Here is a 17,455-nt window from a genome sequence, read left to right on the forward strand (position 1 = left end):
TGGTAAGACTCTCTGGCATTGCAGAGGATCAGAGGGATCTTGGGGTCCGTGTCCATAGGACACTCAAAGCTGCTGTGTAGGTTGACTGTGGTTGAGAAGGCATACGGTTCATTGGCCTTCGTCAACTGTGGGGTTGAGTTCAACAGCTGAGAGGTAATGTTACAGCTGTATAGGATCCTGGTCAGCACTTGGAGTACTGTGTTCAGTTTTGGTCACCTCACTACAGTAAGGATGTAGAAACTATAGAAAGGGTGCAGAGGAAATTTACAAGGATGTTGCCTGGATTGGGGAGCATGCCTTACAGGAATAGGTTGAGTGAACTCAGCCTTTTCTCCTTGGAGTGATGGAGGATGAGAGGTGACCTGGTAGAGGTGTATATGATGAAGAGAGGCATTAATCATGTGGATAGTCAGAAGCTTTTTCTCAGGACTGAAATGTTAAGCACGAGAGGGCACAGTTTTAAGGTGCTTGGAAGTAGGTACAGAGGGGATGTCAGGGGTAAGTTTTTTATGCAGAGTGGTGAGTGTGTGGAATGGGCTGCCAGCGACTGTGGAGGCAGATTCAATAGGGTCTTTTAACAGTCTCCTGGATAGGTACATGGAGCTTAGAAGAATAGAGGGCTCTGGGTAACCCTAGGTAATTTCTAAAGTAGGTACATGTTCGGCACAGCATTGCGGGCTGAAGGACCTGTATTGTGCTGCAAGTTTTCTATGTTTCCATCTGCTATTTTTCAACCCATACCTGCAACTGATCTATATTGTACTGTATTCTTTGTCAGTCTTCTACACTATCCACAACTCCACCAATCATCCACAAATTTACTGACCCACCCATCTACATTTTCATCCAGGTCATTTATATACATTATAAATAGCAGAGGAACCACCACCGATCCCTGTAGAACTCCTCAAACTACAGACCTCCAACTGCATAAGCCAGTTCTGAAGCCAAACAGTCAATTTGCCACGGATCCCTTGTCTTAATCTTCTAGGTTAGCCTCCCATGAGAGACTTTGTCAAACGCCTTACTAAAATCCATTGTAAAGAACATCCACTGCCTTACTCTCATCAATCTCTTGTCACCTTGTCAAAAAACTCAGTTTAGTTGGTAAGGTATGACTTGCCACACACACAGCCACGCTGACTCTCCCTAATTAGGTCATGGGTTTCAAATGTTCATATCCTATCCCTAAGAATTTTCTCCAGCAATTTCCCTACAACTAACATGCGACTCACCGGTCTGTAGTTCCCAGGATTTTCCCCCGTTTCCTTCTTAAACAGAGGTATGACTTTAGCCACTTGCCAGTTCTCCAGGACCTTGCCTGAGGCTATGGAGGACACAGATACGGGTCAAGAGCCCAACAGTCTCGTCAATTGCCTCCTTCAATAATCTGGGGTAAATCCCATCAGGCCCTGGGGACTTATCCACCTTAATACTCATTAGGAGGCCCAACAGTTCCTCCTCTTTGACCTCTAAATGCCCTAACTTACTTGTACATTTAGCACTGATCTCCTGACCCTCTATATTCTTTTCCTGTGTAAATACTGAAGCAAGGTACTCATTAAGTACCTCACTGACATTCTTTGCATCCATCCCACCTTTATCCTTAAGTGGTCCCACCCTTTCGCTAGCTATCCTCTACTCTTGATGTATGTTTAGGATGCCTTGGGATTCACCTTAATCCTACTTGCTAAGGACTTTTCATGGCCCCTCATGGCTTTCCTAATTCCCTTCTTTAGTTCTTTTCTGGCTCATTTATATTCCTTCACGTGCTCCATTTGATCCTGACTTCTTTACATACTTTTCCTTTTTTTTCTTGACTAAATTTATCCTCCCTCTGGGCATCCGAGGTTCTCTTATCTTTCCATCCTTATCCGTCCTTTTAACAGGAACATACCTTTCCATACTCTGCAATTGATCTTCAAACACCATCTGTATGTCTGATGTGGACTTGCCGGAGAAAATGTTCATGATTAACACTTAGTTCCTGCCTAATGCCCTTGTAATTTTCCCTACTCCAATTTAAAACACTCCCACAAGAACCATACCTATCCTTATCTAAGCTATCCTTAAAGTTAAGGAATTGTGGTTAATTTTCCCTAACTGTTCACCCACTGAAAGGTCAGTCACATGCCAGGCACATTACCCAACACCAGGTCCAGTACGGCCCCTCCTCTGTTTGGACCATACACATTGAATTAAGAAACCTTCCTGGATACACTTAACAAGTTTTGCCCTATCTAAACCCCTTACACTAAGTATGTCCCAGTTTATATTGGGGAAGTTGAAATCTCCCCATGACAACAAAGGAATTATTTTTACACATTTCCTTAATCTGATTACACATCTGTTTCTGAATGTCCCAGTGTCTATTAGGGCAGCGGTCCCCAAACACCGGGCCGTGGACCAGTACCAGGCCACAAAACATGTGCTACCGGGCTGCGAGGAAACTATATGCTGTCCTGACGAAGGGTCTCGGTCCGAAACGCCTCTTCCTAGAGATGCTACCTGGCCTGCTGCGTTCACCAGCAACTTTTATGTGTGTTGCTTGAAATTCCAGCATTTGCACGCACTGTTGAACTTGAACATATGCTTGCCAACTGTCCCGTATTTGCCAGGACATCCCGTATAGTGTATTGGGCTAAATTGGTTTGTCCCATACCAGACCGCCCTTGTCCCGTATTTCCCCCGCTAAGGTAGAGCGTTCCTATGAAATCTTTCGTGCCGAAATGGTGTAAAGTGCAGAAGCAATTACCATTAATTTATATGGGAAAAATTTGTGAGCGTTCCCAGACCCAAAAAGTAACCTACCAAATCATACCAAATAACACATAAAACATAAAATAACTCTAACATATAGTAAAAGCAGGAATGATATGATAAATACACAGCCTATATAAAGTAGAAATAATGTACGTTCAATGTATTGGGATTAAGCCAATTTATGGGGGAAAACATCGGCACGTACGCGCATGCGCATGTCACATGCGCACGAAGGTGCCGCGCAAGGCTTCATGGTCATGGTAGTCTTTCTCGGGGTAAACACAAAGTGTCCTGTCAACACACACAAAAAATGCTGGTGAATGCAGCAGGCCGGGCAGCAGCTATAGGAAGAGGTGTAGTCGACGTTCAGGCCAGGACCCTTCATCAGGATTTGACTGCTACTTTTGTCCCTTATTTGGGAGTGAGAAAGTTGGCGACCCTAACTGTAAAAGACATGTTGAGGTGAGTTTAACCCTACTTAAACACCCCCGCCCTCCGGATCGACCAGTCCGCTAGAATACTGTCAATATTAAACCGGTCCGCGATGAAAAGAAGGTTGGGGACCCCTGTATTAGAGGGTTTGTAGTACAATCCCGTCAGTGTGATTGCACCCTTCCTATTCCTGAGTTCCACCAAACAGACTCGGTGCCTGACCACTCCATTATGTCTCCTCTGAGTGCAGCTGTGATATTGTCCCTGATTAGTAGTGCAACTCCAACCCTCTTTTACCTCCTCCATCTTTTCTAAAAACTTAAAAATCCTGGTACATTAATCACCAATTCCTGCCCCCCTCTCAACCAAGTTTCAGAAATAATCCATGCTCTAAATTCTTCACCCTTGCCCGTAATACTCTAGCACACTGCATGCCATCCAACTCATCATATCTGTTATTTCAATTTTGCCTTTCAATACATTCGCCGATATCTACCTTCTGGTCCTATCCTTGCTTTCCTGACCTGGGGCTCTGGTTCCCAGCCACCTGCAGAGCTAATTTAAACTCTCTCGAGTAGCATCAGCAAACTTCACGGCTGGGTTATTGGTTTCCCTCCAGTTCAGGTGCAACCAGTACAGGTCACCTCTTCCCCAGAAAAGGTTCCAACGATTCAAGAACTCAGCCCTGTCCCCTGAACCATCTCCTCAGCCACCCATTCATCTGTGCTATCACCCCATTCCCACCTGCACTAGCCCATGCGGGGAGTAATCTAGAGATTACAACCTTGGAGGTTCTTCTCTTTAGCCTTTTTCCTTGAAGGAGGAACTTGTGTAATGCAGTAACGTTCTGAGAATCTGCTATTCCTGTTGTTGGGACATCTGAGTCCCAGTCCCTGCACTCCCCTTAACCTCACCAAAGCCCCAATTTCTCTACTCTCCTTAATCTCACTAAGTTTGTTTTAAAAAATATATATACTACTTTGTAACTTCGTGGGGTTGGGCAGAGAACTAAGAGTGTAGAGCTATTAACATCAACACTCCAAAAAAAAAATGCTAGTCTGGCACCAGTGAAGTCACAGGCCTGCTGGATTAATGTAGTTTTACTGTAACAGTGATAGATGATGAAGTAAAATAGGTTTAAATAGGTTTCTTAAGACTGGAATTCTGTGATTCAGACACTTGATTTGTGATTATTTTAGAAATGATCATTGCAAGCATTATTTTGGGATTTGTACTTGATGAAAGCCTCCTCTTCCTTCAGCTGTTGAAGATTCAGTCAGAATGTTCTCACAAATTAGTGTTTTTGCATTGTAATTATCTTGTTACTACTGCTAATGTAAAAGTAAACTTGGCTGGATTAACAGGAGCTCTCTGGAATGCAATGTTAGTTTTTAAATATTGTCTTGAGTAGTTTGAACTGTCATTTGTGGACTTCAGCTCTAGTGACTGTGATTTTTGTAAAATACTAGGTATCAAGCTGGATGGTTCCCATTCAGGCAGGATGCACCAAATGGACATCCAGCAAATCAACCAGCAGACTTCAACCAGGAAGCACAGGAGGATAATGCCCTTGAAGTACATGAAATGGTGAGTTTGAAACAAATATTTCAGTGTAGCCATTGTAAATCCTAGATACACCAGTGTGAATTCATAGCACATGTAGGTCTCCACTTTACTATTTAATGTGGAAATGGGGTGCTAGTTTATAAATATGTGCACTGGATACCCAAGGTGATGTATGATGATACTATGAAGGATGTGCTTAAAGCATGACAAATTAGCAGAAATTGATGTCTCACTTCCCCATCTGGATCAGCATGCTGAAAACAGTATCCAGATAAATTTGTATTTGTGCCATATACTGATGGATTAAAAATCTTCCAAAGTCTGGCCTTAGTGCTGTAATCGAAAACTACAAAACCATAGCAAAGAGAATTAAGAGGAAAAAGGGGTAGGGGTGAATTTGTGATCTGTATGAAGCTTTCGTTCACGATGTAAAGCAGAGAGGTATTTTATAATAGCAACATGAATGATGAAATCAGCCCAGAGTGTTTCACGCAGGAAATGGAGTCTCCTAATGACACTTCTGTGATGGGCATCTCTCACATTTGAATGTTTCTGCTAAACCATCTTTATAGAGAGTTTGTGAATCTGCAGGTTGAACCATGTCACTATAAATCTTTGAAGGTTGGTATTATTGGCCCACTTTGGGATTTTCCTGTGAGGGGTGGAATAGCCCAGCGTGTACAACACTTTGAACGTTGTGGGTCAGCACCCTCAGTGCAGGCAGTACTGCGCTCATCGTAACCAGCTGTGCTTTGCTTTCCAGGAGCGTCTCATGGACGAAGGTCTGGATGACGATAGCTGGGAGAGTGGCGACAGTGGTGACAGTGGAGATGACACCACGGAAAGCGCAGGAGGGGCAGAGCCCCCTGGTTTCATGGCTTCAGCATGGTCATTCGTCACCACCTTCTTCACCTCTCTCATTCCTGAAGGTCCCCCTCAAGTTGGCAACTAGGACATGCAGTGGACTTCTCAACTTTGCTGCTCCCTACAGTTGTATATTTAAGTGACACTTGCTGAAAAGAAACTCCAAACACCTCAGATGTGGAAGTGTGCCCAACCCTTTTTTTTTTGCATTGCTATTGCTGCTGCAGTCCCCATGGGGTTCAGTTTGTTGAGTTGTTCTCCAGATCAAATCATCCTTTGATTGCGCCCAACATTTAGCATGCACTAATGAAAATTCCTACATGAAGAGAAAATGAAATTGAAAGGAAATTGCATATTTTTCTTTGGGTTTTTTTGTTATAACTGTCACCAGCTGTTATTGTGGTCATGGTGGTGGAGATACATAAATGGAACAGTTCTTGCTGGTTGACACTTGGATAAGGAGGAATCTGGTTAACATTACATTTTTTGGCTGACTTGTAAGGATACACGTGCAATCTAAATTTGCTAACATATCAGTCACACATGGCATTACTTTTTTGGCTTCAGCATTTTTCATTGGTTGCCAGCCTAAGGCTCTGGAACAGTTTCCTGGCACAATGTTGCTGGCTATTGACTGGTTAGTTTGGATTTTGAAGCTCAGTTGGCTTCATTTGATTTGTATTTTGATCTGAGTTTGAGGTAATTTCCCCTCTCCTCCTCCCCACCAGATATTTTACCCGATCCCTGGGTTTGTGCTTACTGGTAGCAGTAAACAATTTCATCTCAACTTCGATCACTTGACACTCTGGGGCTTACATGAAAAAAAGCTGTAGTTTGGGATTTCAGAGACAAATCCAATGTAATTTGTACTTGTTATATACATACTTTTTAAAATTGCTTTTACATTTTAAAAACTCATTTTAGAATTGTATATTTTACTACTTTGCCTTTTGGGCATTGAAGGCATAACTGCTCAATTGGCGGTTTTCATTTGGAGATGGCTAGAGATGGTGATGTAACTCGTGCATATGTTACTGATGTAGTGGAAGTGTGAGAGCATAGCAGTGTAAATACATGATCTGTTTGAGTGTTCCCAGCCTGAACAGCAATAAATGCTACATATAGGATTAGCAGCACTGTTTGGTACTTCAGAAGGCCAAATAAACTCGGTGTCTGCAGCATGCTAACATACTTTTAACAATAGTGTCACAGCGAAATACTGTTTGCTAGGGGGGAAAAGCAAATAATGATTATTTGAATAAACATTGACACATGCATATAGTATCGCATGAAAGGGCCATATACCCTCAGTGTTTTGTTATAACTGAAATTCATAACCTCCCTGAACTGGGAAGGAACTTTCTCTATTTGTCCCGTTAAGTGTACTAAGAATGGTACAAAGGGCATGTAGGGGTGCCCAGCATTATTACTGGATTCACAAGCACACCTGTGTTATTCATTAAAGAACATGCATTTGGATCACACTGCAGCAGGAGTTTAAATAAAAGTAAAACTAGAGTAAAGCTGGCAACAGGTGATTATGGTCATGAAACTGTTGAGTTATTGTAAAAACAGGTGTCTCACTAATAATCTGAGAAAAGGAAATCTGCCACCCTTGCCTACTTTGGTGATTTTGCCTGCGTGATTTAAACACTTCAATGTGGATCTCTCTCAACTGATCTTTAAGTTCACTTAATGTCATCAAGTCCAAGGACTAGGTGTAGGTGGGCAACGATGCCAGTGTAGTCCACATCCTGACTAATAAAAATGTGTCCTAAATTAATATCTTTGGTCCCTCAGATTTTCTCCGAAGGCTGGGTGCACCTGGCGTGTCTTGGGCAAGTGTTTCTGGTTCCTATGGCCTATTTCTGCTGTTGCTCAGTGTCAAGGTTCCTCATCCACTTCAGTCTCCTCCCTTGACAGCTAGTAAGCAGAAAGCTTTCATTTCACCCCATGTACTTGATCATCAAGTCACGCGGAGGTAAAATTTTAGCCTCTTTTACAGGAACCAGTTGTGTCTGCTCTACAGTTTTACATTCAGTGGATCACTGAAATTTTGTTGCTGCTGCAATTTATCTTAATTTGTAAATAAATTTCCACTTTATTTTAGTCCAGTATAGTGTCATGGAATTCCATGTCTGAGTTGTTATATATATATATATATATCACTGCATCAAGTTTTGTTGTGCCAAATTTCATTTCTATACATCTGACCTGTTTGAAGAACTGAAGGTGGGAGAAGGCCTCTTTTACATTTACCAATCACGGCCATTAACTGCTCTGTTCCTGAAATGAGATTGATGAGAATGCATCAACTTTTTTAGGGTAGTATCTATATGCAGAAGTAAAATAAGCACGTGTCTTTTTAACTATATTCCTTTTGTAGCTACAAAAGTAGCTGTGTGATATTTTAGGAAAGCTAAATGTTTGTATTTCTTTATTTCCATTATTTAGCTAGAAACTTTTGTCTGGAAGCTACAGGTGCATTTTCCCTATATAATGTATACAGCCAGCTCCCACAGGCAAAAGAAAATAATGACCAGGCATTTTGTGTTGCCTTTTACATCAGTTTAGACAGGGACTTAGTTCCTCATCCCCTGCTACAGCAGCACACATTCAGAACTCCACACAAATCCAAGTTGTTGATTCTAGTCTGTCTGTCATAAAGATCCTCAAACTAAATTTGACAATAAACCAAAGGAGGCACCAGGATGTGGAAAACGAACACCTCAGATCAGTGTCTGTGGGAGAAGAAACAGTTCTCTTTAAGGTCAAACTCCCTTGGTGAACTCGAGGAAAGAAAAAAAAAGCCTGGTCTCTCAGGCAGTGGCTCTCCTAGTCATGCCACCCACTATCGTTGTCAGAGACCCAGGTTCATTCCTAACTTCAGGTGCTGTCTGGAGTTTGCACGTTCTCCCTGTGACTGCATGTGTTTCTCCTGGGTGCTCCAGTTTCTAACCACATCCCAAAGGCATGTGGTTTGGCTGTTGTAAATTGCCCCCCCATGTGTGAGGGGTAGAATGTGGGGAGAATTAAATGAAATTGATATAAATGAATGGCTTCTGGTCAGCATGAACTTGAAGGGCCAGAGGACTTTTTTTCTGTGTTGTATATTTGTCAGTTAAATTTAGTTAAAGATTTGGTGAATATTAATGGGGTATGGCCAGGGCTTGGTTCTAGGCATTTAGGGCATGATTGCCAATGGGTGGATAATAGACTGAATTGATTGCTTTGTGACCAAGTTTGCAGATAATACAAAGATAGGTGGAGAGTCAGGCAGTGTGGAGGAAGCAGAGAGTCTGCAAAAGTACTTGGACAGATTTGAAGAATGGACAATTAGGTAGCAGACGGAATAGAGTACAGGGAAGTGTACAATCATGCACTTTCATAAAAAGGAATAAAGGAATTCTAAATAAGGAACACATTCAGAAATCAGAGGTGCAAGGGGACTTGAGTCGTCATGCAGGATTCTGTAAAGGTTAACTTGCAGTTTGCCTTGATAGTAAGGAAGGCAAATGCATGCTAGCATTCATTCTGAGAGTAGAATATAATGCTGAGGCTTTAAAGTCATACTGCACTTGGAGTATTGACAGCAGTTTTGGGCCTCTTATCATGCAGCCATAGGAGAGGCCAGAGGTTGTTTATGAGACTGATCCAAGGAATGAAAGAGTTCATGTTTGGGGAATGTGTGATGTCTCTGGGCCTGTACTTAACTGGAGTTTCAAAGAATGTGGGGAGGTCTCATTGAAACCTTTTGAATATTGAAGGGCCTAGACAGAGTGGATGTGGAGAGGATGTTTCCTATAGTGGGGAAGTCTAGGACCAGAAATCCTAGAGGACGTCCCTTTAGAAAAGAGATGAGGAATTTCTTTAGCTGGAGGGTGGTGAGTCTATAATTCATTCAGACAATCGACTGTGGAGGCCAGGTATTGGACATAGTTAAAGGTTGATAGGTTCTTGATTAGTAAAAGCGTCAAAGGTTATGGGGAGAAGACGGGGGAATGGGGTTGAGATGAATAATAAATCCGGCATGATGGAGCAGATTTGATGGGCTGAAAGTCTTAATTCTGCTCCTATGTCTTATGGCCTTGTCATAGATCCAACTCTTGTTCCTATCAGCCCCTTGAGCCTCTGAGGTTGCACCCCATCTACTTTCCTGTCCTCCTCTCTGCATTACACTTGCAGATTTATGTGTCTACAGAGTCTTCTGGTGCAATGAGTTCCAAAGGCCCTCAACCTTCCAAAGAATAAATTCTTCCTCATCCTCCTTAAATGGAGCCCACTTGTTCTGAAATTATGCCTTCTGCTCTTGGACATCCATGAAAATGTCTGCACTGCATTTACTGTAAAGCCCCCTAAGAACCATGTGTTTCAATAGAATCACTTCTTCTGGAAGGGTAACTTAAGTTTTCAGATGCCACAAAGGTTGGTAGTGCTGTGATAGTGTGAAAGGTGTCATAGGTTATAACGGGGCATTCACAGGATGCAGAGATGGCCTGAGAAGTGGAAGATGGAGTTTAATCTGGAAAAATTTGGAAGGTCAATCTCGAAGGCAGATTACAGGGTTTAATGACAGGATTACTAGCAGTTTGGGTGGAAGAGCAGAAAGATCTTGGGGTCCACATCCATAGATCCCTTAAAGTCGCTATGCAAGCTGATATGGTGATCAAGTTGTCCTTCGTTAGTTGGGGGATTGAGTTTAACAGCCAGGTAATGTTGCAGCTCCATAAAACTGTCTTTACACCACACTTGGAGTATTGTTCAGGTCTTGTTGCCTCTCGCGACAGTGAGAGTAGGAATGCGATGAGGTGGAAGATAAATGCGTGGCTGAGGGATTGGAGCAGGGGGCAGGGATTCAAGTTTTTGGATCATTGGGACCTCTTTTGGCGCAGGTGTGACCTGTACAAAAAGGACGGGTTACACTTAAATCCTCGGGGGACCAATATCCTGGCAGGGAGATTAGCGGGGGCTACTGAGGTGACTTTAAACTAGAATGGAGGGGGGGTGGGAATCAAATTAAAGCGGCTAGGTGTGAGGAGGTTAGTTCACAACAGAGGGATGGGAACCAGTGCAGAGAGACAGAGGGGTGTAAAGTGAGCGTAGAAGCAAAAAGTACAAAGGGGAAAAGTAAAAGTGGCAGGCCGACAAATCCAGGGCAAGCATTAAAAAGGGCTAAGAGAGTTGTAAAAGAGTGCCTGAAGGCTTTATGTGTCAATGCAAGGAGCATTCGTAATAAGGTGGATGAATTGAAAGTGCAGATTGTTATTAATGATTATGATATAGTTGGGATCACAGAGACATGGCTCCAGGGTGACCAGGGATGGGAGCTCAACGTTCAGGGATATTCAATATTCAGGAGGGATAGACACGAAGGAAGGGGAGGTGGGGTGGCGTTGCTGGTTAAAAAAGAGATTAACGCAATAGAAAGGAAGGACATAAGCCGGGAAGATGTGGAATCGATATGGGTAGAGCTGCGTAACACTAAGGGGCAGAAGACGCTGGTGGGAGTTGTGTACAGGCCACCTAACAGTAGTAGTGAGGTCGGAGATGGTATTAAACAGGAAATTAGAAATGTGTGCAATAAAGGAACAGCAGTTATAATGGGTGACTTCAATCTACATGTAGACTGGGTGAACCAAATTGGTAAAGGTGCTGAGGAAGAGGATTTCTTGGAATGTATGCGGGATGGTTTTTTGAACCAACATGTCGAGGAACCGACTAGAGAGCAGGCTATTCTGGACTGGGTTTTGAGCAATGAGGAAGGGTTAATTAGCGATCTTGTCGTGAGAGGCCCCTTGGGTAAGAGTGACCATAATATGGTGGAATTCTTCATTAACATGGAGAGTGACGTAGTTAATTCAGAAACAAAGGTTCTGAACTTAAAGAGGGGTAACTTTGAAGGTATGAGACATGAATTAGCTAAGATAGACTGGCAAATGACACTTCAAGGATTGACGGTGGATATGCAATGGCAGGCATTTAAAGGTTGCATGGATGAACTACAACAATTGTTCATCCCAGTTTGGCAAAAGAATAAATCAAGGAAGGTAGTGCACCCGTGGCTGACAAGAGAAATTAGGGATAGTATCAATTCCAAAGAAGTAGCATACAAATTAGCCAGAGAAAGTGGCTCACCTGAGGACTGGGAGAAATTCAGAGTTCAGCAGAGGAGGACAAAGGGCTTAATTAGGAAGGGGAAAAAAGATTATGAGAGAAAACTGGCAGAGAACATAAAAACGGACTGTAAAAGCTTTTATAGATATGTAAAAAGGAAAAGACTGATAAAGACAAATGTAGGTCCCCTGCAAACAGAAACAGGTGAATTGATTATGGGGAGCAAGGACATGGCAGACCAATTGAATAATTACTTTGGTTCTGTCTTCACTAAGGAGGACATAAATAATCTTCCAGAAATAGTAAGGGACAGAGGGTCCAGTGAGATGGAGGAACTGAGCGAAATACATGTTAGTAGGGAAGTGGTGTTAGGTAAATTGAAGGGATTGAAGGCAGATAAATCCCCAGGGCCAGATGGTCTGCATCCCAGAGTGCTTAAGGAAGTGGCCCAAGAAATAGTGGATGCATTAGTGATAATTTTTCAAAACTCGTTAGATTCTGGACTAGTTCCTGAGGATTGGAGGGTGGCTAATGTAACCCCACTTTTTAAAAAAGGAGGGAGAGAGAAACCGGGGAATTATAGGCCGGTTAGCCTAACGTCGGTGGTGGGGAAACTGCTGGAGTCAGTTATCAAGGATGTGATAACAGCACATTTGGAAAGCGGTGAAATGATCGGACAAAGTCAGCATGGATTTGTGAAAGGAAAATCATGTCTGACGAATCTCATAGAATTTTTTGAGGATGTAACTAGTAGAGTGGATAGGGGAGAACCAGTGGATGTGGTATATTTGGATTTTCAAAAGGCTTTTGACAAGGTCCCACATAGGAGATTAGTGTGCAAACTTAAAGCACACGGTATTGGGGGTAAGGTATTGGTGTGGGTGGAGAATTGGTTAGCAGACAGGAAGCAAAGAGTGGGAATAAACGGGACCTTTTCAGAATGGCAGGCGGTGACTAGTGGGGTACCGCAAGGCTCAGTGCTGGGACCCCAGTTGTTTACAATATATATTAATGACTTGGATGAGGGAATTAAATGCAGCATCTCCAAGTTTGCGGATGACACGAAGCTGGGTGGCAGTGTTAGCAGTGAGGAGGATGCAGGGTGACTTGGATAGGTTGGGTGAGTGGGCAAACTCATGGCAGATGCAATTTAATGTGGATAAATGTGAAGTTATCCACTTTGGTGGCAAAAATAGGAAAACAGATTATTATCTGAATGGTGGCCGATTAGGAAAAGGGGAGGTGCAACGAGACCTGGGTGTCATTATACACCAGTCATTGAAAGTGGGCATGCAGGTACAGCAGGCGGTGAAAAAGGCGAACGGTATGCTGGCATTTATAGCGAGAGGATTCGAGTACAGGAGCAGGGAGGTACTACTGCAGTTGTACAAGGCCTTGGTGAGACCACACCTGGAGTATTGTGTGCAGTTTTGGTCCCCTAATCTGAGGAAAGACATCTTTGCCATAGAGGGAGTACAAAGAAGGTTCACCAGATTGATTCCTGGGATGGCAGGTCTTTCATATGAAGAAAGACTGGATGAACTGGGCTTGTACTCGTTGGAATTTAGAAGATTGAGGGGGGATCTGATTGAAACGTATAAGATCCTAAAGGGATTGGACAGGCTAGATGCAGGAAGATTGTTCCCGATGTTGGGGAGGTCTAGAACGAGGGGTCACAGTTTGAGGATAGAGGGGAAGCCTTTTAGGACCGAGGTTAGGAAAAACTTCTTCACACAGAGAGTGGTGAATCTGTGGAATTCTCTGCCACAGCAAACTGTTGAGGCCAGTTCATTAGCTATGTTTAAAAGGAAGTTAGATATGGCCCTTGTGGCTACAGGGGTCAGGGGGTATGGAGGGAAGGCTGGGTTCTGAGTTGGATGATCAGCCATGATCATAATAAATGGCGGTGCAGGCTCGAAGGGCCGAATGGCCTACTCCTGCACCTATTTTCTATGTTTCTATGTTTCTATTATAGGAAGGATTTAGAAGTTTTGGGCAGGGTGCAGAGGAGATTTGGCAGGATGTTGCTTGGGTTCGAGAGCATAGCTTGCCGGGAAAGGTTTAGTGAGCAAGGGTATTTCTCTTCGGAGCGAATGAGGGTGATAAATGATGTAACCCAGGTTAAATAAACCCAAATTTGTAATATTAGAAATTTCTACCCGCGGAGGGATGAAAAGGAAGTTTGCCGATTTTTTAAAAAAATTGGAAAAAACGCTATGCGAAGGAGGGACGGGCTGTACTCAACTGACAAGAAACGCAGCATCAAATAGAAACTGAAGACATGAACCGTTAGGAGTAGAATTAGTAGTGAGTATTTTAACCCTACTAACTTGAAACCCCTGGAGAAGAAACAACAGCGGTAAGAGATTTATTGAAGCTGCAGCTATAACGAGACAATATCGGCAGAGACCAGTGCCCAAAATGCCTACTCGGGAATTAGTTCTGCAAAATCAAATTTTGTACAAGTTTGTGAATTGACTTACTATGGATGATCAACTATTTCATCTAACGAACCAAGACGGCAAGCCACCCGGGTGACGAACCAGTGCGTGAACGAAATGTGTAATGACGCGGAGGATTTAATACAATTGGATGTATAAGTTTATTTTCATACGAGTAATCCGAATTTGATTTTCTGCGAGAACTGATTATTTTTGCACAGACTTTGATAAGTTACTGAATGAGATTTACTTTGTTTAAGAGTTACAATGTTGGAGAATTGTCGTGAAAGGAGTTAAACTGTGTATATATAATATTTGAATTTAAACTTGCAGATATACTGTCTGGAACTGAAAATGAAGTTAACTATATTACTTGAGAATAGGAATTGTATTTGTTTTTTCTAACTAACTAGTGATAAGTAAAAAGGAAAGTTTAGTCTGTAAGCTTTTAAATAGGGAATAACACTAGACCTAATTAGAGAAATTGGAGTGACGAAAGTTATTTCAATGAATATCACTGATTCTAATTAAAACGGAATTTGTTGTGGTTTGATAATCTAAGATTTGGAACGTAAGCAGAATATTTGAATTTTGAATTGTTCTTGCTCATGTAAATATTTTGTACATACTGTGTTTTTCTTATAAACAAAACCTTATTTCCAGAAGTGTGTAGTTTCTATTCACTGCCTCCTTCCGATCCCTGGATTCTTCTGATGGCCTATTAGCACCCAGTGTAATTTGATTTTCTCTAAAGAAGGCGACGACTAGTCACTCACGACAAGACTGATGCTACACAGGTGTTACAATGAGGGTAGAGGTGTCTGAGATGAAAAGAAGCATGGATAATGGCCTTTTTCCCAGGACGGAAATGGCCATTATGATATGTAATTTTAGAGAGATTGAAGGAAGGTAGGGTGGAATGCCAGGGGTAATGTTTTACACAGTGGCTGCTGGTGGAACGCCCTGCCAGTATTGGTGATAGAGGCAGATATGTTAGGGACAGTTAAAGACTCTTAGCACTCCATTTTTCTTGCATCTATGTGAGAAGAAAGGGTTAAATTGATCTTTAGTTTAAAAGGTTGACACAGCATCATGGGGCAAAGGATCTGTACTGTTCTATGTTCTCAACACCCTTAACCCAACTTAGAAATTGCTTTTACAGGGAAAGTTGACTATCTACCTAGGATCAGTCTTGTAAATCTTCCCTGAACTGAATCTATTGATAATAAAGATATCTTTAAATGAGGGGATCAAGCTGAAGAAGTGTCTCCCTAATAAACTTGAATGTGATTCTCCACTCACACTCCAAATCTTTTCGTAATTTAAGATTGTCATTCTTCAGTACATGAGTGTAAAGGAGAACAAAATTATTGTTACTCCAAATCCAGTATGGCAGAAAAATACAATAAGCATTTTAAAATGCAATAAATATTTTAAAAAGCAATTATTGTTGTATTTAAATATTGGCTTTCTGAAGTTTTCCATTATCTTTGCCAATTTGTGCTGCACCATACACTGGATACCTGAATTCCCTGTAATACAAGTCGCAAATCTGCCATAGAAGATAAAGGTGTGCAGCTATGGGTGAGGGAGGTAGTGCTGGGCATAATGGCATGAATGACAACATTGTGAAACTAGGAAGTAATAGGGATTTAATGTTTGAAACCTGTGTAAGACAATGAGCTTCAATTTGATGAACTAACCTTGTGAGAGTTAGGAGTGCCAGGGGTTTCATGGAAGACCAACCAGAGTACATGTGCTACTTTAATCTGGAGATACCAGTTTCTGCAGCAGACATATTGGTTAGGAGACAGTTTGTAATGGAGCTGAAATGATGCCTTGCTGACAGATGCTGCTTGATCCCCTGATTTCTCCAGCAGTTTGGTTTTGTTTGCTCCTGGTTCCATATCCACTTTGGTTCTTCAGAGAGAATAATCTTTCTGTAGCAACTACTGCTCCCAGTGGAGGGCAGTGTGGTCGTAAGAAACAGGCTCCTGGTTTGTGTTGTGTTGAGCACCATTAATGAAAGCAGCCCAGCCAGTGAGGGATGAAGATAAGGCACAGAGCAGTACAGTGTGGATGCAGGCCTTTCAGCCCAATGAGTACATGCTGACCACCGTGTCCATCCAGTTGGTCCCAGTTTCCTGTGCTAGGCCAATAACCCTCTAAGCCCCACCCTTTCATGTACCTATCCAGCACTTCATAAATAATCCTATTGTGCCTGCCTCAATCATTTCCTGTGGTAGCTCATTTCATATACTCACCATCTTCTGCATGGAAAAAGTTGCCTCTCCGGTCCCTCTTAAATCTTTCACTCGATATCTATGTCCCCTACATTTGGACTCCCTTGCCCTGGGGAAAACACTGTTACTGTCCAGCTCATGTATTCTTCTGAGGGAAAAATATAGAAATGTGTTAAATTGGTAAATTTAAACTGCTGAATGTGTTTATTGTTGTCACATGTACTGAGGTACAGAGGAAAAACTTGTATGAACAGTATACAAGGCAAGTGCTTCACTACGTTGATGCATGTGACAATGTCAACTTAAATGTACTAATTTCAAACAGTTTTCCTCATCTGTTCCAAGGAATAAAGATCCAGTTTTGCCAATTTCTCATTATAACTTGAGCCCTTTCATCCTGCCAACATCTTCACAAATGTTTTCTGCATTCTTTCCATTTTAACTACATCTTTCCTATAAGAGGGTGACCATTATTAGGAGACTCCTTTATTAGGAGTTTGAAGAGATTTGGCATGTCAACAAATACACTCAAAAACTTCTATATATGTACCATGGAGAGCATTCTGACAGGCTGCATCACTGCCTGGTGTGGAGGGGGTACTACACAGGACCAAAAGAAGCTGCAGAAGGTTGTAAATCTAGTCAGCTCCATTTTGGGCACTAGCCTACAAAGTACCCAGGACATCTTTAGGGAGCAGTGTCTCAGAAAGACAGCATCCATCATTAAGGATCCCCAGCACCCAGGGCGTGCCCTTTTCTCACTGTTACCATCAGGTAGGAGATACAGAAGCCTGAAGGCACACACTGAGTGATTCAGGAACAGCTTCTTCCCCTTTGCCACCCGATTCCTGAATGGACTTTGAAGCTTTGGATACTACCTCACCTTTTTAATATACAGTATTTCTGTTTTTGCACATTTTAAATAATCTATTCAATAGGTGTAATTTACTTGTTTATTATTATGTTTTATTTATTATTACTTTTTTTCTGTCTCTGCTAGATTATGTATTGCATTGAACTGCTGCTGCTAAG

At 42.2% G+C, this 17,455-nt stretch overlaps 1 protein-coding gene across 1 annotated transcript in view; it reads left to right on the top strand.

Moving 5' to 3' along the window:
* The window catches only part of herpud2 (HERPUD family member 2), a 51,748-nt gene extending 43,986 nt beyond the window's left edge, over positions 1 to 7,762 (top strand). Inside the window, exons 7-8 of the mRNA XM_063056838.1 lie at positions 4,665 to 4,782; positions 5,525 to 7,762. Coding sequence (XP_062912908.1) covers positions 4,665 to 4,782; positions 5,525 to 5,713 — 307 coding nt within the window. The 3' untranslated portion in view covers positions 5,714 to 7,762. The remainder of the gene's footprint in view (positions 1 to 4,664; positions 4,783 to 5,524) is intronic.
* The last annotated feature ends 9,693 nt before the right edge of the window (positions 7,763 to 17,455 follow it).

This window comes from Mobula hypostoma, chromosome 1, assembly GCF_963921235.1.
Source record: "Mobula hypostoma chromosome 1, sMobHyp1.1, whole genome shotgun sequence".
NCBI lineage: Eukaryota > Metazoa > Chordata > Chondrichthyes > Myliobatiformes > Myliobatidae > Mobula > Mobula hypostoma.